This window comes from Prunus avium, chromosome 5 (assembly GCF_965620075.1).
Source record: "Prunus avium chromosome 5, drPruAviu1.hap1.1, whole genome shotgun sequence".
Classification (NCBI taxonomy): domain Eukaryota; kingdom Viridiplantae; phylum Streptophyta; class Magnoliopsida; order Rosales; family Rosaceae; genus Prunus; species Prunus avium.
Window position 1 is genome coordinate 11,500,231 of NC_142288.1, and position 25,077 is coordinate 11,525,307.

The 25,077-nt window shown below is 39.9% G+C and overlaps 2 protein-coding genes and 1 non-coding gene across 3 annotated transcripts; 1 reads left to right on the forward strand and 2 right to left on the reverse strand.

Annotated features, from left to right (window-relative positions):
- The first annotated feature begins 3,775 nt into the window (after positions 1–3,775).
- LOC148294293 (small nucleolar RNA R71) lies at positions 3,776–3,882 on the forward strand. The gene has a single exon (XR_015836212.1). It is a non-coding gene; the product is annotated as a small nucleolar RNA R71 (small nucleolar RNA).
- Positions 3,883–14,025: 10,143 nt separating this feature from the next.
- Positions 14,026–14,739, reverse strand: LOC148294294 (uncharacterized). Its single transcript, XM_088253686.1, has one exon. The coding sequence runs from the start codon at positions 14,737–14,739 to the stop codon at positions 14,026–14,028; it is 714 nt and encodes a 237-aa protein (XP_088109812.1).
- Positions 14,740–24,063: 9,324 nt separating this feature from the next.
- On the reverse strand, positions 24,064–25,067 carry LOC148294295 (protein FAR1-RELATED SEQUENCE 9-like). The gene is made up of 2 exons (XM_088253687.1): positions 24,283–25,067; positions 24,064–24,202 (listed from the first exon to the last, which is right to left on the reverse strand). The coding sequence occupies exons 1-2, from the start codon at positions 25,065–25,067 to the stop codon at positions 24,064–24,066; spliced, it is 924 nt and encodes a 307-aa protein (XP_088109813.1).
- Positions 25,068–25,077: the final 10 nt, after the last annotated feature.

Sequence of the window (25,077 nt, forward strand, 5' to 3'; positions counted from 1 at the left end):
ATCTTTAAATAGAGTGGGCCAAAAGAAACCAGATTGCAGAATCTTAAGTGCTGTTTTCTTAGCTCCAAAGTGACCTCCACAGGCCAATTCGTGGCTATGCCTAAGTATGCTTTCTTGCTCTTCTTCTGGAACACATCTTCTGATGAGTTGATCCGGGCAATGCTTGAATAAGAAAGGTTCATCCCATACATAATGTTTCACCATGGAAAAGAACTTCTTCTTATCCTGAGAAGTTAGATCATTTCTAAGAACACCACAAGCAAGATAATTAACAAAATCAGCATACCATGGCTCTTTGACTTGGGCAGCATATAGTTGTTCATCAGGGAAAGTCTCATTCAAGGGTAGCACAGCTCCTCCTTTTTCTTCAACCACAATTCTGCTCAAATGATCAGCTACCACATTCTCACATCCCTTCTTATCTCGAATCTCCAAATCGAATTCTTGCAACAAGAGAATCCATCTAATCAAGCGTGGTTTGGCATCCTTCTTAGTGAGCAAGTATCTAAGGGCTGCATGGTCAGAATAAACAATTACTTTAGAACCAACAAGGTAAGAACGAAATTTTTCTAAAGCAAAAACCACAGCAAGCAACTCCTTCTCTGTTGTGGAGTAGTTGATTTGAGCATCATTCAAGGTCCGGCTAGCATAATGAATCACATGGGGCAGCTTGTTCTTCTTTTGACCTAAAACTGCACCAATAGCAAAGTCAGAGGCATCACACATTATTTCAAATGGTAAAGACCAATCCGGAGCTATGATAATAGGGGCTGAAGTTAGCTCCCTCTTCAAGGTAGAAAAAGCTTCCATGCAAGCTTCATTAAACTCAAAAACAGCATCCTTAGCAAGGAGATTACACAATGGCCTTGTAATGCTTGAGAAATTTTTGATGAACCTTCTATAGAATCCAGCATGACCTAGAAAGCTTCTAATTCCTTTAACAGAGGTAGGGGGTGGAAGATTTGAGATGAGATCGATCTTGGCTTTATCCACTTCGATTCCCTTGCTTGAAATCACATGGCCTAGCACAATGCCTTGTCTCACCATGAAGTGACACTTCTCCCAATTCAAAATCAGATTTGTTTCCTGGCATCTTTTAAGCACTAGAGACAAGTGGTGAAGACAATTATCAAAAGAGGAACCAAAAACTGAAAAATCATCCATAAATACCTCAATGAATCGTTCCACCATATCTGAAAAGATTGACATCATGCATCTTTGGAAAGTTGCTGGGGCATTGCACAAACCGAATGGCATCCTTCTATAAGCAAACGTACCAAATGGGCATGTGAATGTGGTTTTCTCTTGGTCTTCCGGAGCAATGGGAATTTGATTATAACCTGAAAAACCATCAAGAAAACAATAGTAAGCATGGCCAGATAAACGTTCAAGCATTTGATCAATAAAAGGTAAGGGGAAATGATCTTTTCTAGTGGATGTGTTCAACTTCCTGTAATCAATGCAAACTCTCCAACCAGTGACAGTTCGTGTAGGAACTAGCTCATTCTTCTCATTCTTCACAACGGTGATTCCGGACTTCTTTGGAACAACTTGCACAGGGCTCACCCACTTAGAATCTGAAATTGGGTAGATGATTCCTACATCGAGTAGCTTTAAAACTTCAGCTCTAACCACCTCTTTCATGTTGGGATTTAGCCTCCTTTGGGCATCACGAGATGGTTTGCTGTCTTCTTCCATTAAAATCCGGTGCATGCACATGCTTGGACTAATTCCTTTGATGTCTGCTATGGTCCACCCAATGGCTGTTTTATGCTCTTTTAGAACTTTAATTAAGCTCTCTTCTTCATGTGAGGAGAGACCTGCAGCAATTATAACAGGGAGAGTTTCGTTAGCACCCAAATATGTATATTTAAGATTATTGGGAAGAGGTTTAAGTTCTAGCTTTGGTGGGATGACAATGGATGGCTCCAATTTCGTGGATGATGGTCCAAGAGGCTCGATTGGTGGCCTAAAGGATGGTGGGTATGGCGGAAACACTTCTAAGGCAGCCACCACTTCTTGGAACTCCGGTTCACAAAGATCTTCCTCTTCTTGTGTTAAGACAGCTTCTAGAGCATCATTAGACTTTCTCTGCAAAATTTTTGAAGAAACCTCATGATCCACAACATCAATTGAAAAGCAAGAATCAAGAGAGATAGAAGGTTGAGATAGAGCATTAAGCATTTTAAATTCAACAGTTTCACCCAAAACAGTCATGGAGAGGGTGCTATCTTTCACTTTGATGATTGTGTCTGCAGTGGCCATGAATGGTCTGCCTAGGAGAATGGGATCAACACGATCTCCATTTGGATTGTCTTCCATGTCCATCACTACAAAATCAGCAGGGAGAATTAGTGTATTAACTTGAACTAGAATATCTTCTACAATACCTTTTGGATATTTTATAGAATGATCAGCTAGTTCAAGTCGCATTGAAGTCTTCTTCATCCCTTCTAAGCCAAGCTCTTGATAAACTGAATATGGCAAAACATTGATGCTTGCTCCCAAGTCCAACATGGCTCTTCCAACCTTCTTGCCTCCAATGTTAATGGGAATGTCAAAGCTGCCAGGATCATCTAGTTTTGGTGGAAGCTTCCTTTGCAATACAGCACTTACATTCTGGTCGAGCTTTACTCCTTCATTTGGAGCGAAATTGAGCTTGTGAGTTTTCAAGTCCTTGATGAATTTTCCATATGCAGGAATCTGTTCAATAAGATCAAGCAAAGGCAAATTGATATTAACTTTACTCAAAATATCATAAATCTCTTTAAAAGCCTTATCTTGCTTTGCTTTCTTAAGACGGCCTGGAAATGGAATCTGTGGAACATATGGAGCGGGTGGCACGTATCTATCTTCTTGAAGATGTGGTGGCACAAATTTGTCATCCCTTTTATGCAATTGGAATTGATCGGATTTCTGAGAATCTGATTTGGCCTTAGGAGCAGATTGAGAAGTTTTGAGTTGTTCTCCTTCCGTGGCCATGGTCTCCTCCTCTTCATTTTCTACAATCACAACATCATTTGAAAGATTAGAATCATCTTTATTATCAATGATCTTACCTGATCTGAGCACATGAATGGCCTTGGCTTCTGGGTTCTTTGGATTGATCTCAGTTTGGCTTGGCCATTTCCCAGGCACTCTTTGAGTTATTTCAGCAGCTATTTGGCCTAATTGGACTTCCAATTTGGAGATGGCAGCTTGTGTAGTTTGCTGAAAATTGGATTGGTTGATTGCCATCTGCTTCACTATATCTTCCAATGATGATGATGATTGTTGTGGCCTTTGGAATGAAGGGGGATTTGCTTGATTCTGGGTATTTCTCCATGAAAAGTTTGGATGATTCCTCCAACCTGGATTATAACTTTGAGAGTATGGATCATTTCTTGGACCTTGGTTGTAGGAATTTACCAACTTAGCTTGCTCTTGCACAAATTCTGGATATCCAGCCCCAAGTGGACAAGCTGTGGTAGCATGGTCATGAGATTCACAAATGCTACACACTTCCTTCGGAGGGCTTCTTGAGTTTAATGCAAGAAGAGCATCTAGCTTTTGTTCCAGTTTTGAAATCTGCACACTAGAAGCATCATTAGAACCACTAATAACACGTTTACCTCTTGTATCCGTATGTTGGGTCTCCATTGCTATCTCCTCAAAGAGTTCGTACGTTTCTTCTGGAGTGTTGGTTTTAAAAGAACCACCTGCAAAATTGGTGACTATATTATGACTAGAAGGGGTTAGTCCTTTATAAAACATACGCATTTGAAGCTTCAATGGAATCCCATGATGAGGACATTGGTTGAGCAACCCATTGAATTTCTCCCATGCTTCACAAAACGATTCATCATCTTGCTGTGCAAATAACAAGATCTTGTCCCTAAGCATGTCGGTCTTTTGCGTGGAGAAGTATTTTTCCAGGAACTTCTTTTGAATGGCAGACCATGTAGTGAGTGAACCAGGCTTCAAAGAATTCAACCAATACTTCGCCTTATTCTGGGTTATAAAGATTCAAGTAACAAGTCTAATTCAGATTCAAAGATTGATTCTAGCTAAAGTATGATTAGGCCATGGTGTTTGGTCCTAACCTTGTGTTCCTAATTCCCTAATTTGATCATTTGTTGTCTAACCTAAAATTAAGCATTAGGAACCCATTAAGCATAGAAGAACATTTTAAACAACCAAGTATGTATCTAATCCCTGTTGTCGAATGTCCATACATACTCTTCCTATTCATAGTTCAATTCGAATTAAAGCATGGTGTATACTCTTAATTCAAACCAAGATAGTTAACAAACAAGTTCTAATGGTGATCAATCATTCAAACAAGCATGTTAACTTATAAGCATAATGAATAAGAACATGAATCATGAATCAAACTTGAAACTCCAAACTTATAAACCCAGAATATTCATGTTAGGTTACATCGAAGCCCTAGTTATGGATTTAGCTACTCATAATGGAAAAGAGACTTGAACAGAAATGAGAAAACATAATGAATACAATAAGAGTAGAAAAACCCTTTTTCTGAAGTTCTTGTGGTGTCCAAGGCTTCTCCAAGTGCTTCTCCACTTCTAATGCTTCTCCAAGAGCTTCCCCACTTCTAGAAAGATGTATGAAGGATATGGAGGTGATTTGGGATGAGTTTGAGTGAGTGGTGATGGCTAAGGAAGATGAAATTCGTAGGGAAATGGAAGAGAGGTTTGCTGGAGTTGTTTTGGTGATTGTTGGAGTGTTTGGGATTTTGAGAGTGTTTGAGGATGGTTGGAGTGAATTGTGGGGGTTGTGAATCTCAGGATTTGTTGTGTCTTGAATGTGGAATGGATGTGGTATTTATAGGGAGAGGGGAGTGACAAATCTGAATTCAATATGGCTAATGCATACAACACTTGCATTATAAAAGATGAATTGGTTGATGCACTTCACTAATGCATACAACACTTGCATTATAAAATCTGAATTGGTTGATGCACTTCAGCAATAAATCCCACCAGCAGCCCTAGCTCATCTTCATGTCACCATGACCAAGCTTCCAACCAGCTACAATAGCTCATGCCTAGCTCACCATGACCAAGCTTCCAACCAGCTCATCCTGAGGTCAGCATGACCAGCAACTTCAAGGGCTTACAACTTGGGCTAGGCTGAATCAAATGAAGACTTTAAGATGTCCATTGTGAAGTTCAGAATGTGTATGATCCAACCACACAAGTATTGGCCCAATCCAAGCTCGGAGGAGGAAGTTAAGGCCGAAACAAATTGCTAACTCAGTTTGCTCGCTGACAAAATCCATCCTGAGCATGGTTCTGTGTTTGCTAGGTGACGGACTCCAGATTTATCCAATGGGGCTGAATTTTGGATATGTTATAGTACACACCCATTGGAACAACTTTCATGAAGAAGGTTGCCTCATCCGAGCTATTTAGGTTGCTGAAACAAAGCTTGCAATATGACCTACGGAACTGGACTGGCAGGGGGCTGTAGCCAAAATGAGTTTGTCTTTAAGCTCTTCTTCTCTTCATCCAAATTAGGCCTTAACATGCATGAATTGCATGAATTATGCTCTCTTGCTCTTTTGGCCTACAAAACACACAAAGGGAGGCAAATAACTCAAAATTATAAGAAACTAAGCAAAAGAAGTAAGTAAATTGGGCATGTATATGTATGAAATTATGAGCTTAACAGCCTGCCCAAGAAGATGGGCAGTTCTTCCATTCTCAGTGCATGCAGTCAAGACTTCCTAACATGCTTGAGAAGCCTCGACAGCTTGCCTTGTGCAATAGCCTGTAAAGGTTAGTTGGATTTGGAAACATGAGGTACCATTGTCCATACACGGCTTCAACAACGCAACAAAACTTACGGAGTGATTCAAGAGCTGTGCTTTCACCCAATCTACAGTACTATTCAGTCGCGTCAGCCGAGAATCCCCATGCGAGCATACGAAAGACAACGGTTAACTTTTGCTCAGGGGATAGCCCTTATTGGTCGAGCCGGTCTTTTTTCTGGCAAAAGTATGGCTCGTGGTTGACAACATCATTCAAGATGTGGTAAAACAACTCTTTCCGCATTTGGAACTGCCTAAGAAAATCTGTAGTATTAAAATGTGGGCTTTCATTGAAGTAGTCGGACATGAGATTGCGATGACGATCTTCCCTCTCACGGTTCTTGTACTCACGATTGACTATCGACCCTCCATGTTTGGTGGCTTCATTCTCCAGTGAAGTATGGTGGACAATGGCTTGTATCACTCTATGATGATGTTCCTCATCATCTGAATCATCATCAAACATAAAGAAAAAGATGGCATTGCCACGGTTATCCATTGAAAGCTTGAAATGATATGAAAAGTATGAGAATGAAGAAGATGATGTGCTTGAAATGCTATGTAAAGTATGAGAATGAAACGAGATTGATGAAATTAACAAAGGAAAAATAAATTGAGAAATAGAAAAAATATTTTTGGTAGATTAATTGAGAGATTGGTGAGTATTTATAGGGTTTGGAGTGAGTTTTGGGTTTGGATCTGATTTAGATTAATGCAAAATATTATTTTGACCGTTGGATTTAAATTTCAGTCATTGGATCTTTTGTTTTATCGTTACAATAGCTTAAATTTAATCTATATCATTGATTTAAGTAACTATTAGATTTTTTAAAAAATGAAATTTGAATTGTGTGACACGTGGCAAACTGCTGCGTTAGGCAGTAGACAAGTGCAGCAGCGCGGGCCCCAATCTGATTTCTTGCACATGGGATGTGCTAGCTGTAGGTGGGCTTTATTGAAATTTTTTGAGTCCAGGCAATAATTGAATCAACTCGGATCAGGTGAGAACGCTTATGTGAGAACATTATATAAGAATAAATTGCAGCCATTGAAATGCATCTGAACGGTTGAAGAGAAAAAGCGAGCTTACGGTGCATTAGGGTAGGCTGCAGTTTCCCCTTAGCAGAGGTGTCAGGTCGCGCCTGGTTCGAAAAAATCGCGCCTTTCTTATTCCTGACAGTGGCGCCTTTCTTGTCAATGGAGTTATGAATGAACCCTAGTCATGACACCCAAATACCTACCAGACATCAAGTTCTCTATTCCTCATCTCTTCTCACAGAAACTCCTTGGTGTACTGTTTCTTGTTGACTTGCTCTTCTGTTGTGGCAGAACCTCCGTGATCGAGTAATTCTCATCTGAACTTTTGAATCGGTACGTTTCTGTCGAATTTCCTCCCTCTCTTTGATATTAAAGTTTGCATGTTATACTGCATTCACTTAATTGAAATTGCTTTAGGACTTTAGGGAGGATTTGAGGGCTTTGATTTTCTGGGTAAGAGTAGTCTGTCTCTGTACGGAGTGTTTGCAAAAATATAAATTGGCCTAAGTAATTTGTGTTGTGCGTTGTACTTCGTATTTTTGTTTGCATTCTGGTTGTTTGTTGTGTTTTCGTAAAATTCGAGGAATCTTCATCTGTTCCTCATTGTAATCCTGCTTTGGGCATGTAGTGGTGTGAGTGTTGGGCATAATTTTAGGGATTTAATGTGGCTTGGCAAACAAATAATAATAAGTACCAGTTGATCTACGCATAAGAGAAAATTGAATCTTAACTCTGAATATGAGATGATTTGGGATGCATAAGGAGCAATGCATCTTGTAGTAGGTATCAATTCTGTATCTGAATTTGTTGAAATTAGTGTTTGTAGGTGAAATTATGTATCTTAATGTGTTGAAAATAGTGTATCAGTTTTGTAACTTGATATGTTGAAGATTCTGTTAGTAGGTATCAATTATGTAATGTGTTGAAAATAGTGTTTGTAGGTTTAAAAATGTGTAGATAATATTGTGAGTAGGTATCACTTCTGTATGTTAATGTGGTCATAATATTGTCAGCACGTATCAGTTCTGTTTCTTAAGCAAAAGGTGTCTTTTGCAGGTATAAAATGGATTGTGGGTTTGAGCTTTGTTTCCTGGAGTTAGAGGTCTATTCTGCGTGGGTGAATAATCTGTGTGTGGCGCAAACAGTCCTGTGTAATTTTGGGGCGCATTTCAGTGAGTCGCTTATGGAAAGATTTAGAGAGAGCTGTTTTGGGCACCTGTTGGGACTCGATAAAATTGCATTTAGTGGTCAAATTGTGCATGGTCTGGCACTCCGGCGAGTCGGAGGACTTGGTGTGAAGGACATGATGGGCCTTAGTTATGCAATAGGGTCCAACGTTGCTCAATTCAGTGTAAAGGATTTTTGTTTGATAAGTGGTCTAAAATGTGGAAGCGAGCCTGACATAACGTCTGCCGGGGAAGATCATAAGCGATTTATGAAAGCGCATTTTACCAACAGGAGTCACATTACTGGCCAGGACTTAGAAAATGCATTCCTAAAGTCCGAAAGAGGAAGCGAGGACTCGTTCAAATTGGGACTGCTGTATTTTGTGGAGTCTGTGATAATGGGTAGACCCCAAAATGTAAAGATAAATGAGGACTACTTACATTTGGTTCATAAAATGGATGAATTCAACAAATATCCGTGGGGATCTATATCGTTTGAGTGTCTGCAAGATTCTCTGTTGTTTGTTCCCGGGAAGAAAGAGAGAGATGAAGACAAGGATGGGCAGGGGAAATGGGAGAAAAAGCGAAAAAAGGCGGTGCAGAGTTCAGTGAGAAAAGGGAAGAAAAACGTGGAGGATGAGAAGCCTAAAAGAATTAACAGACCTGCATGGAATATAAAGGGATTGAGCTATGCTTTCCAGGTATGATTTAGTTCAAAATTAGTGTTTGTAATATTTAAGTTCGTAACTAAGTACTGACTTTGATAATCTATTTGTTGTAGATTTGGGCGTATGAATTAATTGCTGAATTGGGACTTCCCCCCTTAGATATTGTAGGCGGATCGAGGAAACTGCATTAGTCCCTTGAATTTGCCGGTGGGAATCCACAGATAAAGTGCCTGAGTTTAGAAAGCTGAACGCTTATATATTTCAAAGCAAACAGGTGTGTAGTTAATAATTGAATTCAATAGTATGTTGGTTTCATGAGGAAAGCTGTTTACTATTGTATATGACCTGTTAACTGTATATGTTTGACAGCCTGTTATACTGCGGCTCTTACGTCCACGTGAATTGGAGATGAGGCAACCATATTGGAGTTGGGGATCAGTTGTTCCTGAATGTGATGCACCTAGTGCAGGCCCGCGGGTATGTAAGGACCTTGATGAATTAAACTCTGTTGTGCAGCAGTTGAGGAATGAGGTTGCACTATTGCACCGTGAGAAGGGTGAGCTGGAGGAGAGAGTTTTACGCTTGGAAAAGTGTACCAGTCATGCAGACGGCAGGAAGAGTGAGGATGATGGAGAGGAGAGACTTAAGACTGAGGATGCTAAAGAGGAGAGACATAAGACTGAGGATGCTGGAGAGTAGAGACATGAGACTGAGGATGCTGGAGAGGAGAGTGATAAAACCGAGGAAGGTGGAGTACCCGAATTGAGAGAGGAGAGTGATAAAACCGAGGAAGGTGGAGTAGCCGAATCGAGAGAGGAGTGTGTACAAAATGCGAAAGAAGAGGTGCAATATACAACCCCGGATATAAATTGGGATGATCCAGATGTGGTGTGTGTCACCCTTGTTAAATTCCTTACGAATCCTCCTTGAAAGATTGACATGTCCACTGCGGAGGGTGAATGTGGCGAAGATGTTATAGTTGGGGTGGGGCGAAAGAGGGGTCGGGGAAGGAGTTCGACGGTTGGTCCTGTGACGAAGAGGCCAAGGGCAGTGGTAAGGGAAACTCCATGGCAAGGTCAGGAGATTCCCAAAATTTCGAAGGACCCAATTGCTGACCCCTTAAGGCCTGTTCCTCGTGATTCCCTTCTGGAGGTGGAAAAATTCTGCTGGGAATGGGGACAAGAAGTAAAGTAAGTTCCCTTTGCCCGTCCTTAGTGAAATGTAAATGGTTTATTATGATTACCTATTGAGTCACTGGTGAAACGGAATTGATAATAACAATGATTGACAAATATAGTTCACATGTGCGGTTATGTGGAGACGAAGCTATGGAAGGTTCGCATAACTTCTTTGTTCGGTTGCTGACCAAGGATGGTTGGTTGGATGACTCGGTAAGCATTGATTGATTTGGGATTTTGTCGATAAGCCCTTGCTATGTAGTAATTGATTGATTTAATAATGGAAACAACCCTTTTATGTAGAACATTGACATGGCCTTGCATTTGCTACGGGAGCGGCACAACAGGTCTGGCAAGTGGGCAGGTTCTGACTGGACGATACTGGACACCACATTTCAGGTCTATATTATTTCATAAGCATTGTTTGTTTTGAAATTCCGTATCCGTTATGATGCATAACTCGTGTGCCACTATGCAGAAATGTGCTGCCTTAGATTACACGCAAATGAAGTCGTATATTGGAAAGGAGGAGAGGAAGCACAGCAACGGTCTAGTGGGAATGGTGAAGGGCGAAGGGCGAAGGGCATAAGTTGGCTAAATCATGGGGGTCTGTGAATCAAGTTTTTTTGCCCTTCAACCTAGAAAGGCAGAAGCACTGGATCTTACTTGTTATCGATTTAAAAGAGTGTGAGATAAGGGTATATGATTCAAAAGTAGATCTGTGCAGAACTCAAGCCATCCAACGGGCTGTGCAGCCGGTGTCCAAAATACTGCCCCGGTTGTTACACGAAGCTGGATATATTGGCAACGGTCTACTACTTAAAACTGAGTGGCCAGTTAGTCGCGTTTTGGATGCACCCCCCCAACAAGTAGGCGGGTGAGTCATATTCGACCTAAACACATTGTGTTATGAAAGTGTGCTTTTGTTGTACAATGAATGACAGCTGCTTCGCTATGTTTCAGGGGCGACTGTGGGATGTACGTTTTGAAATACTGTGAGTTTCTGACCTCCAATGTAGAACTAGCCAATATTTCCCATCATGCCATGCCCTTGTATCGGTTGAAGCTCGCTGTGCAGTTGTTGCAGGGATATTAACACGTGTGCTTACTTAGGAGAGGCAATATGACATAACTGGGTGGGTGTAGTATACGAACTTGCAAACTTCATTTCACTGGGTGGGCGGTTTGTAATTATGTAGGTAACAGTAGTTGAACTGAAGAAATTCATATAGCTTGGTATTGGCTCAATTCGCAAGATAGAGAACTAACCTTTCTATCATATAAGGAAAGCTCGAAGAGCTTTCTTCACATGCTTGAGGGCATCCTTCCCGTTTGTACGAAGGTTTTGAAAAGGTAGTTTTGAGTCTTACTTGTTAATGAACAAACTCTTCTTTATTATCCAACTACCCCTTTTGACTTAAAATTAAAGAATAAATTATTTTTATAGGGTTCAAATACAACCTGTACGAAACCGTCAACACATGTTGTTGATACTATGCTGAACCATAAACCGTAGGACCTGCCACACTGTGTTTTCAAATGTGAAGGTCAAGATGCAGGCATATCAAACGTTCAAAAATTCATTTCCTAATTATTGTCAATGATTAATTCATAATAGTAGATTTGCAAACACTTCTTCATATTTTATAGCTGTCCGAATTAGAAAATTACAAAATATATACTTGAAAAGCCAAAACAGAACACAATTTATAAATATATACTTGAAATAGCTGGAAGATTTCCAGACGCAAAACGTTTCTTACTTCTTCATCACTTGAACTGCCAAATTCAGAAATGATAAAACTAACAAAAGTAGGAGGATCTTTTTAATGCCCTTCACTATACGGATGACTTCAGCATATGCATTAAGTTCCTTCACATCCAGCTGGTTTTCAATTTGAGATTCAGTTGGCATGTTGCCTTCAGTCACCCATTCATAGCCACTACACCTTGTAGCTCCCTAAAAATACATAAGAAAGTTACATTTTTCATTTTCGGATTACAATGTCAGACCCAATTCTTCTACTCTGTAGCAGTTTTCGTTGGCTTAGGCAATGGCCGATCTGAGTTAGTGTTATTGGCTTAGGGAAGATAATACTTACATATGTTGTGAAGCACTTTCAATACGGTCTGCCCATATTCCTTTCAGATTTCGAAATTAGCATAACCATCTCAGCATTGCAGTGCCGACACCTCTTTCCTTGAGTGTTTGTTGAAGAATTCGACATGGCTTTGCCCAGAAGGGAAAATGAAGATAACAGAAGATGACAACCCTTCCAAAAATTTGCTCAAAACCCCCAAATAATTTTCCTTAAAATTTGAAAAGGAATGGTATTTTATTTTTTGGGGAGAACTAATATGGAGTTTCAAGTTTGAATTGTCCTGTTTTGGTCTTAACAATTCGTGACTGTGAGCGGCAAATTCAAAATTTGCAGGAATGTTTTTTTTTTGTTAACCCTAACCCATGAGCGGGAAAGAAAAGCATTGGTTTAATATTTTTGGTTAACCCTAAGCATTCGACAGTAAACCCTAAACCGTAGGCGGCAAGCCCCTACACCCTTGAAGTCGTTTAAAAATTTAATATTTAAGTGGAAACGATTAGAAAATAGAAAAACTTGCGTGTGGCGGCATGGGAGTGCGCCGCGTGGCGATCAGGCTTGCAGCTCCCCACTCCAGCGCCTCCACTTGGCATTTCTTGTATATTTTATTCAATTTTTTTCCCAAAAATCGTTAAAAATGCAGGAAAATTAAAGAAAAAATTGGGAAATTTCCTAACTGTGTGTGGGGATGAATACTTCATACGGAAAGTACAAACCCTGGTTTAGGAGCGAGTGAAAAATAAAATTTGGGAACCAACCCTACATTCGGATGATGCAAATGAAAACCCTAATACACTTTGTAAACCCCACACTCTCATATGTTCGATCACATTAATCCCGTATCCAAATTTGTTTGTCCTGCCCTTTTTCCGGATATGTCGTCGAAGGAAATCCCGTCCCGATCGCTGAGGAATTTTTCGAGATTTTTTCACCTTCAATTTCGATTTTTAATTGAATATTTAAGTGGAAACGATTAAAAAATAGGAATGTGGCGGCATGGGAGGGCGCCGCGTGGCGATCAGGCTTGCAGCTCCCCACTCCAGCGCCTCCACTTGGCATTTCTTGTATATTTTATTCAGTTTTTTTCCCAAAAATCGTTAAAAATGGAGGAAAATTACGGAAAAAATTGGGAAATTTCCTAACTCAGTGTGGGGATGAATACTTCGTCAGGAGTTTTGGGTTAATATTTGGCAAAATGTTTTTTGTGAAAATTGATATGTAATTCTTGATGTTAGTGAAAAGGGATTTCCGTACTATGGGATTCAATTTTTGTTTTGTTTGGTGCATAAATCCTAAAAATTGCTGGACAAATCCGAAAATAATGGGGAAATGTCGTAGATGGTTATAATCAAATTGGGAAAAACACTCCACTTAATTCGTAGATCCACATTGCGATATTTAAATAATTATGTTAGTGAAAAGGGATTACCGGATGACTTAATTACACTTCTGTTTTGTTGCAAATATAGTTTCAAATGCAGGACAAATCAGGAAATTAGGGTGATTTTTTTGGGGTATTTATGGGATCATCAGAGTATCTTAGAAGATCAAGGATGTGTCAGACATCCACTTGTCAACGAAGTGACTGAAAGGATAATCCCTTTTCGGGTTGACAACACGCAACCTCCCTGCCATATGCCTGTCTGTCATCTTTAACGAATGACTGTTTGGGGGATATGAACCAACAATTCCCCATTTGAGACTACTTACTGAAACGATATAGGACCCAAAACCATAAACAGACTTCAAATAAAAACAATACAAAGACTGTTTGGGGGATATGAACCAGCAATTCCCCATTTGAGACTAATTACTGAAACGATATAGGACCCAAAACCATAAACAGACTTCAAATAAAAACAATACAAAGACTGTTTGGGGGATATGAACCAGCAATTCCCCATTTGAGACTAATTACTGAAACGATATAGGACCCAAAACCATAAACATTTATAAAATAACAACAATTCAAAGTTCACACAGTTTCACCTTTACATAAAAACACTAAAAACCAAAACAACAATTTATTAATAAAACTCCTATCATACCATGTATATAGACTTATATATCAAACCCAGTGAGCAACTGGAGTTCGCGCTGGATGCAGAACAGCTCCCTCTTCCATTTGCAGGGTTCACAGCAGTTCCAAGCATCTACGTTGTGCCAGTCGTCGCCCCAGCGGTTCCATAACTGATACCACTCCCGATTACCTTCACAGTGAATGCATTCTTGTAAAAATCGTTCGTCTGCAGTAAACTTTTGAAGCATAGGAGGAGTCACGGGGCCACACATTGTATACCGACGCAGTCGATTGCTTATTGAATCCCTGCAAGCTTGCCTGTTCAGTTTCTTCGTTTTGTTGAGATGGCACAAAAACTTCATCGCATTCTCCTTGCCCTCGCTAGGGTTCAACAGCCCTAGCAAGCCAACAAGGTAGGAGGCTTCCTTATGCCCTGCCATCGCCGCCACCCGCAGGTTCTTCAGCACATCATCATCATTCTTCAAGAAGAAGTCCTGAATAGCGTCTCTGTAAATGATTTCTGGATTGTTATGTTCTTTGCACTTTTGAAAGAACTCAACAATTTTGCCTTCATCTTCACCGTACCAGTCCTCATGCCACTGGTACTTATCTACTGACACGGTTGTCCAAATCTCAGGATCATTCAGCATTTGTTGAAATAACTTGCATGTTCCTGCCATGCTGTACAGATCTTCAGAGGAGTGCTTTGCAACCGCAAGCAGCACCTTAAACCATGCCAAATGTGGAATATCCATCTTGGTTGTTGGAGAAGAGGGACTGAAAAGGGTCTGTGGAGGTTTTAATAATCAAGGTGTCGTTTGGGGACGAAGAAGGAAGTGCCGCATATAAACCCAACCGGCGTGACCCACTTGACAATGGACGAAGACAAGGGTTTAGATCAGTTTAAATTATATTATTCGTTTTCCAAGCGATGTAACTGAAACGAGAATTAACAGTTATCGCTGAAGCTGGAGGGACTCAATTGGTTTCGCGCGCTCCCATATTGAGAGCATTTATGATACCACTTGTCACCGGCAGCAGTCACAAAATTATAAATGCTTTTCGTCATAATTATTATGCTAAAATCACATCACCACTTTTGAAGCAAATGTGACACTTAATTTGTCTGCTTAACACCTGTAAAGAAAATGAATTAACTGTGTCTGATACTAATAATACAAATATGACATCACCAAGGAAATCAGGTATCTCAAGTGGCGGCTCCCCAGTCCAAGTGAACAAATTCATGTTGGCGGGAAAATTAGTAAGGGGACTGCTGTATAAATAACAAAGTTATATATTCTACTTCACATTGCACCACCAATTGGTCCAAACAACCCTTAACTCACCATGGGTTCACCTACGAAAATCCCCCCCATACTTATAACAACTCCACCAAAAAATGCAGACCCTATCTCACACAAGAATAAGAACGCTGAAGATGTTCCTGTAGGACCTGCGAAATCCATTAACTTTTCATCTGAGGACCACGATGATGCAGGTCGTATCGGCCAGATGCGGTACGATGCGTTGTTGACTGAAATAAAAAGTCAGAAGATACGTCTAAGATGGTATGAAGAAACATTGGGGAAGGAGAAAAGTCAAGCGAAATTACACCTTCGATCAGTCAAACTAATGAAACTGTGGGTTAGGCTTGCGAAAGGAAAAGGTTGTCGAAGGTTCAGGGGGTCGAATGACGCAGTCCAGATGAGGGAAGCAGAAGCACGTAAAGGATTTGACCTGTTCCGAGAGTATGCAAAATGTGTTGTCCCAAGCTACAACTGGGACCGAATCACCATGGAGTAAACCGTCGCTGGACAACGTTCATTTTCGTTATTTTCAGTAAGTTTGTTTGGAAAAAATGCGTAAACGTTCATTTTGACTACTTTTGTTCCAAGTTTGTGTGCGCTCCTGAAGGTGTAACCATTTTGCTTTGGACACGGATGATGGTATCTTATATGTATCCAAGCTGTAAGATGTGAAGAAAGAGCGAGTGAAAAATATGGGAAACTGCTTTTGGTTTATTATGCGTACTTTTGTAAAGCTAAATGGGTATGCTTTAATTGAAGTATGTTTACATTATTTTCTGTCAACATATTTAATTTCTCTTTACAAAATGCCAAAAAGGAATGGGATAGTTTTTAGCATTGATTGGATCTCTTATATGGAGTTGTTGTTCCTAAAATGGTAATATTAGGTTTGCTTATTCGTGTGAAATTTATAATTTGACCAAGGAAATAACAATAATAATATTCTGTGTGTCATTTGAAAGGATAAAATAAGACTAATTTTTCCCAATATTTAGATACGAAGCATAAGTTATTTTTCCCAATGAACAAACTCTTGTTTATGATGCAACTCCCCCTTTTGACTTAAAATTAAACAATAAGTTATTTTTAGTGGGTTCAAATACAACCTCTACGCAACCGTTAACACATGTTGTTGATACTATGTTGAACCATAAACCGTAAATGGTGCCACACTGTGTTTTCAAATGTGGTTTAGGTACCATTTAATTAGTTATTTCATGATATATTGTTATTTTCTTATTTAGGTAGTTTTAGGATATCTTTTATTATTTATGTGTGATTTTATAACTAATGAGTTTACTTTTGGACCAAGTCGCGTTGGTGCCCAAGTCTTGTAAAGCCTATAAATAAGGCTAATGTAATAGTTGTAGGGGAGTTTATGTTGATGATTAATGAAATAGTTTATTTGTGGCATGGATTTGCTACGATATATGTGAGTTTGCACTAGCCCTAGATTTCGGTGCTCGTGTCGTGTGTGTGGTTGGTGACCTATGTCCGGACCCCGATTCCCATCAGTACGGGGGGGATTTTCGTAGGTGACCCCATGGTGAGTTCAGGGTTGTTTGGACCAACTGGTGGTGCAATGTGAGGTTAAATATATCACTTTGTTATTTATACAGCAATCCCCTTACTAATTTTACCCGCCAAAATTAATTTGTTCACTTTGACTGGGGAGCCGCCACTTTAGATACCTACTTTCCGTGGGGATGTCATATTTGCATTATTAGTATCAGATACACTAGTTTCATTTTCTTTACAGGTGATAATCAGACAAATTAAGTATCATATTTGCGGATACTTAAGTGTTCGCGCGGCGCGGTTGAAATGTAAGTTACCTTGACAACGTGTGCTGTCATATTTGCATTATCAGTATCATAAACATAGTTTTCTTTTTCTGTACAGGTGATACGCGTTCATATTTAGTTCCATATTTGGCAAGAAGCAACTGCTTAGTTGTTAATGTTAAAATGCAAGTTACCTTCACTCGTTCTGATGTCATTTTTGCATTATTAGTATCATATACACTGTGATCATTTACTTGACTGATAATTGTGCGTTGATATTTAGTTTCAAGGTTTGCAAAATGAAACTGATTTCTTGGTAATGTTCAAATGTAACTAAGTCATTTGCTTCATAAGTGGTGATGTGATTTTAGCATAATAATTATGACGAAAAGCATTTATAATTTTGTGACTGCTACCGGTGACAAGTGGTATCATAAATGCTCTCAATATAGGAGCGCGCGAAACCAATTGAGTCCCTCCAGCTTCAGCGATAATTGTCAATTGTCGTTTCAGTCACAGCGCTTGGGAAACGAATAATATAATTTAAACTGATCTAAACCCTTGTCTTCTTCCATTGTCAAGTGGGTCACGCCGGTTGGGTTTATATGCGGCACTTCCTTCTTAGTCCCCAAACGACACCTTGATTATTAAAACCTCCAGAGACCATTTTCAGTGCCTCTTCTCCATAGACCCTTTTCAGTCCTCTTCTCCACAGACCCTTTTCAGTCCTCTTCTCAACAGACTTTTCAGTCCCTCTTCTCCAACAACCAAGATGGATATTCCACATTTGGCATGGTTTAAGGTGTTGCTCGTGGTTGCAAAGCAGTCCTCTGAAGATCTGTACAACATGGCGGCAACCTGCAAGTTATTTAAACAAATGCTCAACGATCCTGAGGTTTGGACAACGGTGTCAGTGGATAAGTACCAGTGGCATCAGGACTGGTACGGTGAAGATGAAGGCAAAATTGTTAAGTTTCTTGCAAAAGTGCAAAGACCATAACAATCCAGAAATGATTTACAGAGAAGCTATTCATGACTTCTTCCTATTGAAAGATGATGAGGGCATGAAGAACCTGCGGGTGGCGGCTATGGCAGGGCATGAGGAAGCCTCCTACCTTGTTGGCTTGCTAGGGCTAGGGCAAGGAGAATGCGATGGAGTTTTTGTGCCATCTCATGATGACTGCGTTTGATATATAAGTCTATATACATGGTATGATAGGTGTTTTATTAATAAATTGCTGTTTTGGTTTTTATGTAAAGGTGAAACTGTGTGAACTTTGTATTGTTTTTATTTTATAAATGTTTATGGTTTTGGGTCCTATATCGTTTCAGTAATTAGTCTCAAATGGGGAATTGCTGGTTCATATCCCCCAAACAGTCTTTGTATTGTTTTTATTTGAAGTATGTTTATGGTTTTGGGTCCTATATCGTTTCAGTAAGTAGTCTCAAATGGGGAATTGTTGGTTCATATCCCTCAAACAGTCATTCGTTAAAGATGACAGACAGGCATATGGCAGGGAGGTTGCGTGTTGTCAACCCGAAAAGGGATTATCCTTTCAGTCACTTCGTTGACAAGTGGATGTCTGACACATCCTTTATCTTCTAAGATACTCTGATGATCCCATAAATACCCCAAAAAAATCCCCCTAATTTCCTGATTTCTCCTGCATTTGAAACTATATTTGCAACAAAACAGAAGTGTAATTAAGTCATCCGGTAATCCCTTTTCACTAACATAATTATTTAAATATCGCAATGTGGATCTACGAATTAAGTGGAGTGTTTTTCCCAATTTGATTATAACCATCTACGACATTTCCCCATTATTTTCGGATTTGTCTAGCAATTTTTAGGATTTATGCACCAAACAAAAAAAAATTTGAATCCCATAGTACGGAAATCCCTTTTCACTAACATCAAGAATTACATATCAATTTTCACAAAAAATATTTTGCCAAATATTAACCCAAAACTCCTGATAAAGTATTCATCCCCACACTGAGTTAGGAAATTTCCCAATTTTTTCCGTAATTTTCCTGCACTTTTAACGATTTTTGGGAAAAAAAACTGAATAAAATATACAAGAAATGCCAAGTGGAGGCGCTGGAGTGGGGAGCTGCAAGCCTGACCGCCACGCGGCGCGCTCCCATGCCGCCACACGCCAGTTTTCCTATTTTTTAATCGTTTCCACTTAAATATTCAATTAAAAATCGCAATTGAAGGTGAAAAAATCTCGAAAAATTCCTCAGCGATCGGGACGAGATTTCCTTTGATGACATATCCGGAAAAAGGGCAGGACAAACAAATTTGGATACGGGATTAATGTGATCGAACATATGAGAGTGTGGGGTTTACAAAGTGTATTAGGGTTTTCATTTGCATCATCCGAATGTAGGGTTGGTTCCCAAATTTTATTTTCACTCGCTCCTAAACCAGGGTTTGTACTTTCCGTATGAAGTATTCATCCCCACACACAATTAGGAAATTTCCCAATTTTTTTCTTTAATTTTCCTGCATTTTTAACGATTTTTGGGAAAAAAATTGAATAAAATACACAAGAAATGCCAAGTGGAGGCGCTGGAGTGGGGAGCTGCAAGCCTGATCGCCACGCGGCGCGCTCCCATGCCGCCACACGCAAGTTTTTCTATTTTCTAATCGTTTCCACTTAAATATTAAATTTTTAAACGACTTCAAGGGTGTAGGGGCTTGCCGCCTACGGTTTAGGGTTTACTGTCGAATGCTTAGGGTTAACCAAAAATATTAAACCAATGCTTTTCTTTCCCGCTCATGGGTTAGGGTTAACAAAAAAAAAACATTCCTGCAAATTTTGAATTTGCCGCTCACAGTCACGGATTGTTAAGACCAAAACAGGACAATTCAAACTTGAAACTCCATATTAGTTCTCCCCAAAAAATAAAATACCATTCCTTTTCAGATTTTAAGGAAAATTATTTGGGGGTTTTGAGCAAATTTTTGGAAGGGTTGTCATCTTCTGTTATCTTCAATTTCCCTTCTAGGCAAAGCCATGTCGAATTCTTCAACAAACACTCAAGGAAAGAGGTGTCGGCACTGCAATGCTGAGATGGTTATGCTAATTTCGAAATCTGAAAGGAATATGGGCAGACCGTATTGAAAGTGCTTCACAACATATGTAAGTATTATCTTCCCTAAGCCAATAACACTAACTCAGATCGGCCATTGCCTAAGCCAACGAAAACTGCTACAGAGTAGAAGAATTGGGTCTGACATTGTAATCCGAAAATGAAAAATGTAAATTTCTTATGTTTTTTTAGGGAGCTACAAGGTGTAGTGGCTATGAATGGGTGACTGGAGGCAACATGCCAACTGAATCTCAAATTGAAAACCAGCTGGATGTGAAGGAACTTAATGCATATGCTGAAGTCATCCGTATAGTGAAGGGCATTAAAAAGATCCTCCTACTGTTGTTAGTTCTATCATTTCTGAATTTGGCAGTTCAAGTGATGAAGAAGTAAGAAACTTTTTGCGTCTGGAAATCTTCCAGCTATTTCAAGTATATATTTATAAATTGTGTTCTGTTTTGGCTTTTCAAGTATATATTTTGTAATTTTCTAATCCGGACAGCTATGAAATATGAAGAAGTGTTTGCAAATCTACTATTATGAATTAATCATTGAGCATAAACCCTGAACCCTAAACCCATAAACCGTAAATGGTGCCACACAAGAATAAGAACGCTGAAGCTGTTCCTGTAGGACCTGCGAAGTCCATCAACTTTTCATCTGAGGGCCACAATGATGCAGGTCGTATCGGCCAGATGCGGTACGATGCGTTGAAGACAAATAAAAAATCAGAAGATACGTCTAAGATGGTATGAAGAAACATTGGGGAAGGAGAAAAGTCAAGCGAAATTACACCTTCGATCAGTCAAACTAATGAAACTGAGGGTTAGGCTTGCGAAAGGAAAAGGTTGTCGAAGGTTCAGGGGGTCGAATGACGCAGTCCAGATGAGGGAAGCAGAAGCACGTAAAGGATTTGACCTGTTCCGAGAGTATGCAAAATGTGTTTTCCCAAGCTACAACTGGGACCGAATCACCATGGAGTAAACCGTCGCTGGACAACGTTCATTTTCGTTATTTTCAGTAAGTTTGTTTGGAAAAAATACGTAAACGTTCATTTTGACTGCTTTTGTTCCAAGTTTGTGTGCGCTCCTGAAGGTGTAACCATTTTGCTTTGGACACGGATGATGGTATCTTATATGTATCCAAGCTGTAAGATGTGAAGAAAGAGCGAGTGAAAAATATGGGAAACTGCTTTTGGTTTATTATGCGTACTTTTGTAAAGCTAAATGGGTATGCTTTAATTGAAGTATGTTTACATTATTTTCTGTCAACATATTTAATTTCTCTTTACAAAATGCCTACAAGGAATGGGATATTTTTTAGCATTAATTGGATCTCTTATATGGAGTTGTTGTTCCTAAAATGGTAATATGAGGTTTGCTTATTCGTGTGAAATATATAATATATGACCAATGAAATAACAATAATAATATTCTGTGTGTCATTTGAAAGGAGAAAATAAGATAAATTTTTCCCAATAATTAGATACGAAGCAAATGTAACCGATAGTTGTGTTATTTTAAATTAGATAATGAACATGAAGGAAATAGACGGAAAAGGTTTGCAAAACATAATGTTACGGTTGAAACGAAAGCGAGTTCAAACCATATTCTGAAGGTGAAGTGTACACTCTGTATTATCACATCTTATGAAATTGAGTACGAAAGTGAGTTGAAAAAACACTTTCGACGATTTATAGCTTGCCCCAGTTGTGTAATGCCCCAAGGAGCTGGTATCAATTTTGGGGCATTTTTTCCGATTTTTCTCCTTGTTATTACCATGTCTTCAAGAATTTTCCCCCAGTTGTGTAATGAAAATAACGAAATACATAAAAATGGCGGGACCTGACCGCATCAGCCTTGGGTAGGTGCACACGTGCACGTCAGTGACCATTCTCTCACCCTTCCTTTGCAAAAATCGGGATAATAATTTGACAAATGCTACCACCTCATTGAAAGTTGACAATTAAAAATTCATGTGTATGCTTTCTGTGATTAATACGAGGCTTTAATCCGAATTCAACCTAAATCAAATACTCTCATTACTGAACAAAAAAAAACAAAACTGATGTGACAGATGGGGAAAACAGATCAAACAAACTGCGGAATACTCCAGGACATCATATATAAACGGTGTCGTATGGCTATGGGATACTCATTGCCGTAGATCAACATCTTGTTTTCTTCCTGACTCTTCTTTGGAGTTGTGGTTTGTGCATACAACGAATCCCCCAATCTGAAGAAATTGAAGATTTGTCAACATGTCAACCAGTTCAGATGGCAATGCAAATCAGGGGGACTCCGATGGGTCATGGGAATATGCCCCCGATTATCCAAGATCCCCTCTACCACCGCTGCCACTTCCAACCTCCTTGGCAAGCGAGGGCGACTCCGATGATCCTGCTGTGGAAATAAATGATATGAAGAACAAACTGGAACACGACTCCTCCTTAGTCCATTATTGGACTCAAAAGTGTGTCGGAGCTGAGCAGAAGTTGGCGTATTTGACGTGCCAAGTGAACAAAGCGCGTTACAGAAAAGAGAAGCACAGAATTCGTGGCCAAAGAAGAAAGCACAAAGCAGAGGATTTGCAAATGACCCTGGACGATGCTACGTACGAATCTTTGAGCATCCACAAAGGAGGCAACAAGCATGGGCAGGCAATGCCTGTGGCTTTCAACGAAGGTTTTGAGCAATTCCGACGGGTCGCTGCAGATGTCCACAAACATATTGACTGGGACGTCATAACTCCGTCTGCTGCACAGCAAATCATCTCCGGCGGTGTACACCCACCAGAGCTAGGCCACCAACCAGCAAAGCCCAACGATAATGACGGTTGGTAGCCATATCAATCGCTAGGCAATCGTTATTCACTTGTTTGTTTTTTGTTAATGCCAGATCTGGGTTTGTGTTTACATGTTTATGCCCGATCTGACTTACGTGCAGCTTATTCGGGTTTAAATCTGCTATCACAGCCTTGGGTTCTATGTTCTTACCAGAGTTCAATCTTATTTCTTCGATCACTAACTACTGGATTAGTAGAGTTCAGTTACTAATAGTGCTCAAATTTTTTGTTTCAAAACTTGTCGGTGGGTCGATAAATTTTTTCAAGATTATCTGACACAGATATTCGGTTCTTTGACACATTACTGGCACATAGTGATGGTTTCAAGATTCCCTTGCTGACACACAGTGATGGTTTCAAGATTCCCTTACCTACATATTTCATTTTCCTTGCAACCATTGCAAAGGTGTATAAAACGTTACCCACATTGCATGAATCCCAAACGAATCCTTTCAAACACTGGCTCCACGTTCTGAAAACACCAAAGCCCCAGGATGGACATCCAGCTTCAACCAAAGATGGATCCGAAAGTTCGAGTTGCGCATAATTATTGCAAGCATGGTGCGTTCACCACCATCCTTGTGGGACGTGCAGGGATCTATTCCAGGTAGGTCCAGACAATGTTCAATACTATCGGTCCCCGACCCCTTCTCCCCCAAAGCCCCCATCTCTCATTGTTTGCATTACCCCCAGAGTGGTGCGAGGATTGCTACAATGACAAACGCATTCTAGATTGGGAGGAACGTGGCCGTTTTGAGTCAAGTGATGACTCTGATGCTGATTACTAAGTGGCTCTTCAAATAACTTATTATTGACTTTAATGTACTTTTTTTTTTTTCCAGGGGGTCGAATGTAAGTCATGCGATACGTGTGTGACACTTAATAATTATCGAATACAAAAGTTACTTTGTTTTTGGGCGATTTCACTGTTGCTTTTCACATACCTTAGTTCAGTATCAACATCCTTGAGGCACTTACATAAGATTCACTAACGGTTCCACATGGTTTCCAAAAAGACGCAAATTGGTATCAACAAATATTCAAACTTCGGGACCGTAAATGAAATCAAACTCTTGCAGAAATGACTCTGTCATAGTAGGTTCCCTGTCCTGCGTGCTCTGACTGGGCTGCAAATTCTCATCAACTGCAGCACCAACTTCTGCATCGGAAGATGAAGAGCTGCAACATCGAAACAAAGAAACAAGTCAACAGCATTTCTTGTATAAAATTCAAACCCAAACAATTATATATTCACTTACCCGCTCACAAGTTTTGGACAACTCCGTCTATCATGATCAGTCTTCCTACATTCACTGCACCGCCGTTTATGTCCTTCCGCTGCCTTCTCTTTTTGTCCTTTCATTCTTCTCGCACGCCCTTTTGCTTTTACACGATGGGGATCCTTCATTCTGACTTGGGAAGAACTAGTTCCGACCTCTCCATTGGGTTCTTCTTCGACACGAGCTCTTGATGACAACAACCTTGTAAGCTTCCCACGAATGTCATCAAATGAATTTTTCAGCAACTCAAAACCTTCATCACACAACAAAGCAGAATCTATCAACTCACCTGCAACTTTGCCAAGTTTCGATCTCTTAACCAAAACCAAACCGTCCACGCAATCTTTAACTTCTTTGTCATTCTTATCATATACTACACCGCACTTTGCACTTTGAAGCCATCGTTTCACTAAGTAATTGTCTGGCAAGTGCTCCACCTGCTTCATTCTTAAAAATGCTAGGATGTGTCGGCACGGAATACCCCAAAATTCAAATCCTTTGCAACTGCAATAAGCTTTATCGGCATCTTTATCATGCACAAGCTCCTTCATCCGTGTCACCCCCGGATTTACCCGCTCACTTACTTTGTACCTGCACTGGGTCTCATCTTGCTCTACAAGTTCGAACAAGCATAAAAGACTTCGGAAGTCTTCCCTTTCAAACATTTCAAGAATTTCCCGAGTGTAAATGCGTGTCATTTGATGTTGCATTGGTGTTCGAAATGGCAGTGGAGGTTTTTCATTGGTATCAACATGATCAGCCATTAACTCCTTG

Bases quoted from the DNA above. Each gene is read 5' to 3' on its own strand.
- LOC148294295 (XM_088253687.1), bottom strand. From the start codon at position 25,067: ATGGCTGATCATGTTGATACCAATGAAAAACCTCCACTGCCATTTCGA. The intron at 24,203-24,282 runs GTAAGTGAATAT...TCGATGTTGCAG, and splicing joins TGTCCAAAACTTGTGAGCGG to CTCTTCATCTTCCGATGCAG.
- LOC148294294 (XM_088253686.1), bottom strand. From the start codon at position 14,739: ATGGATATTCCACATTTGGCATGGTTTAAGGTGCTGCTTGCGGTTGCA.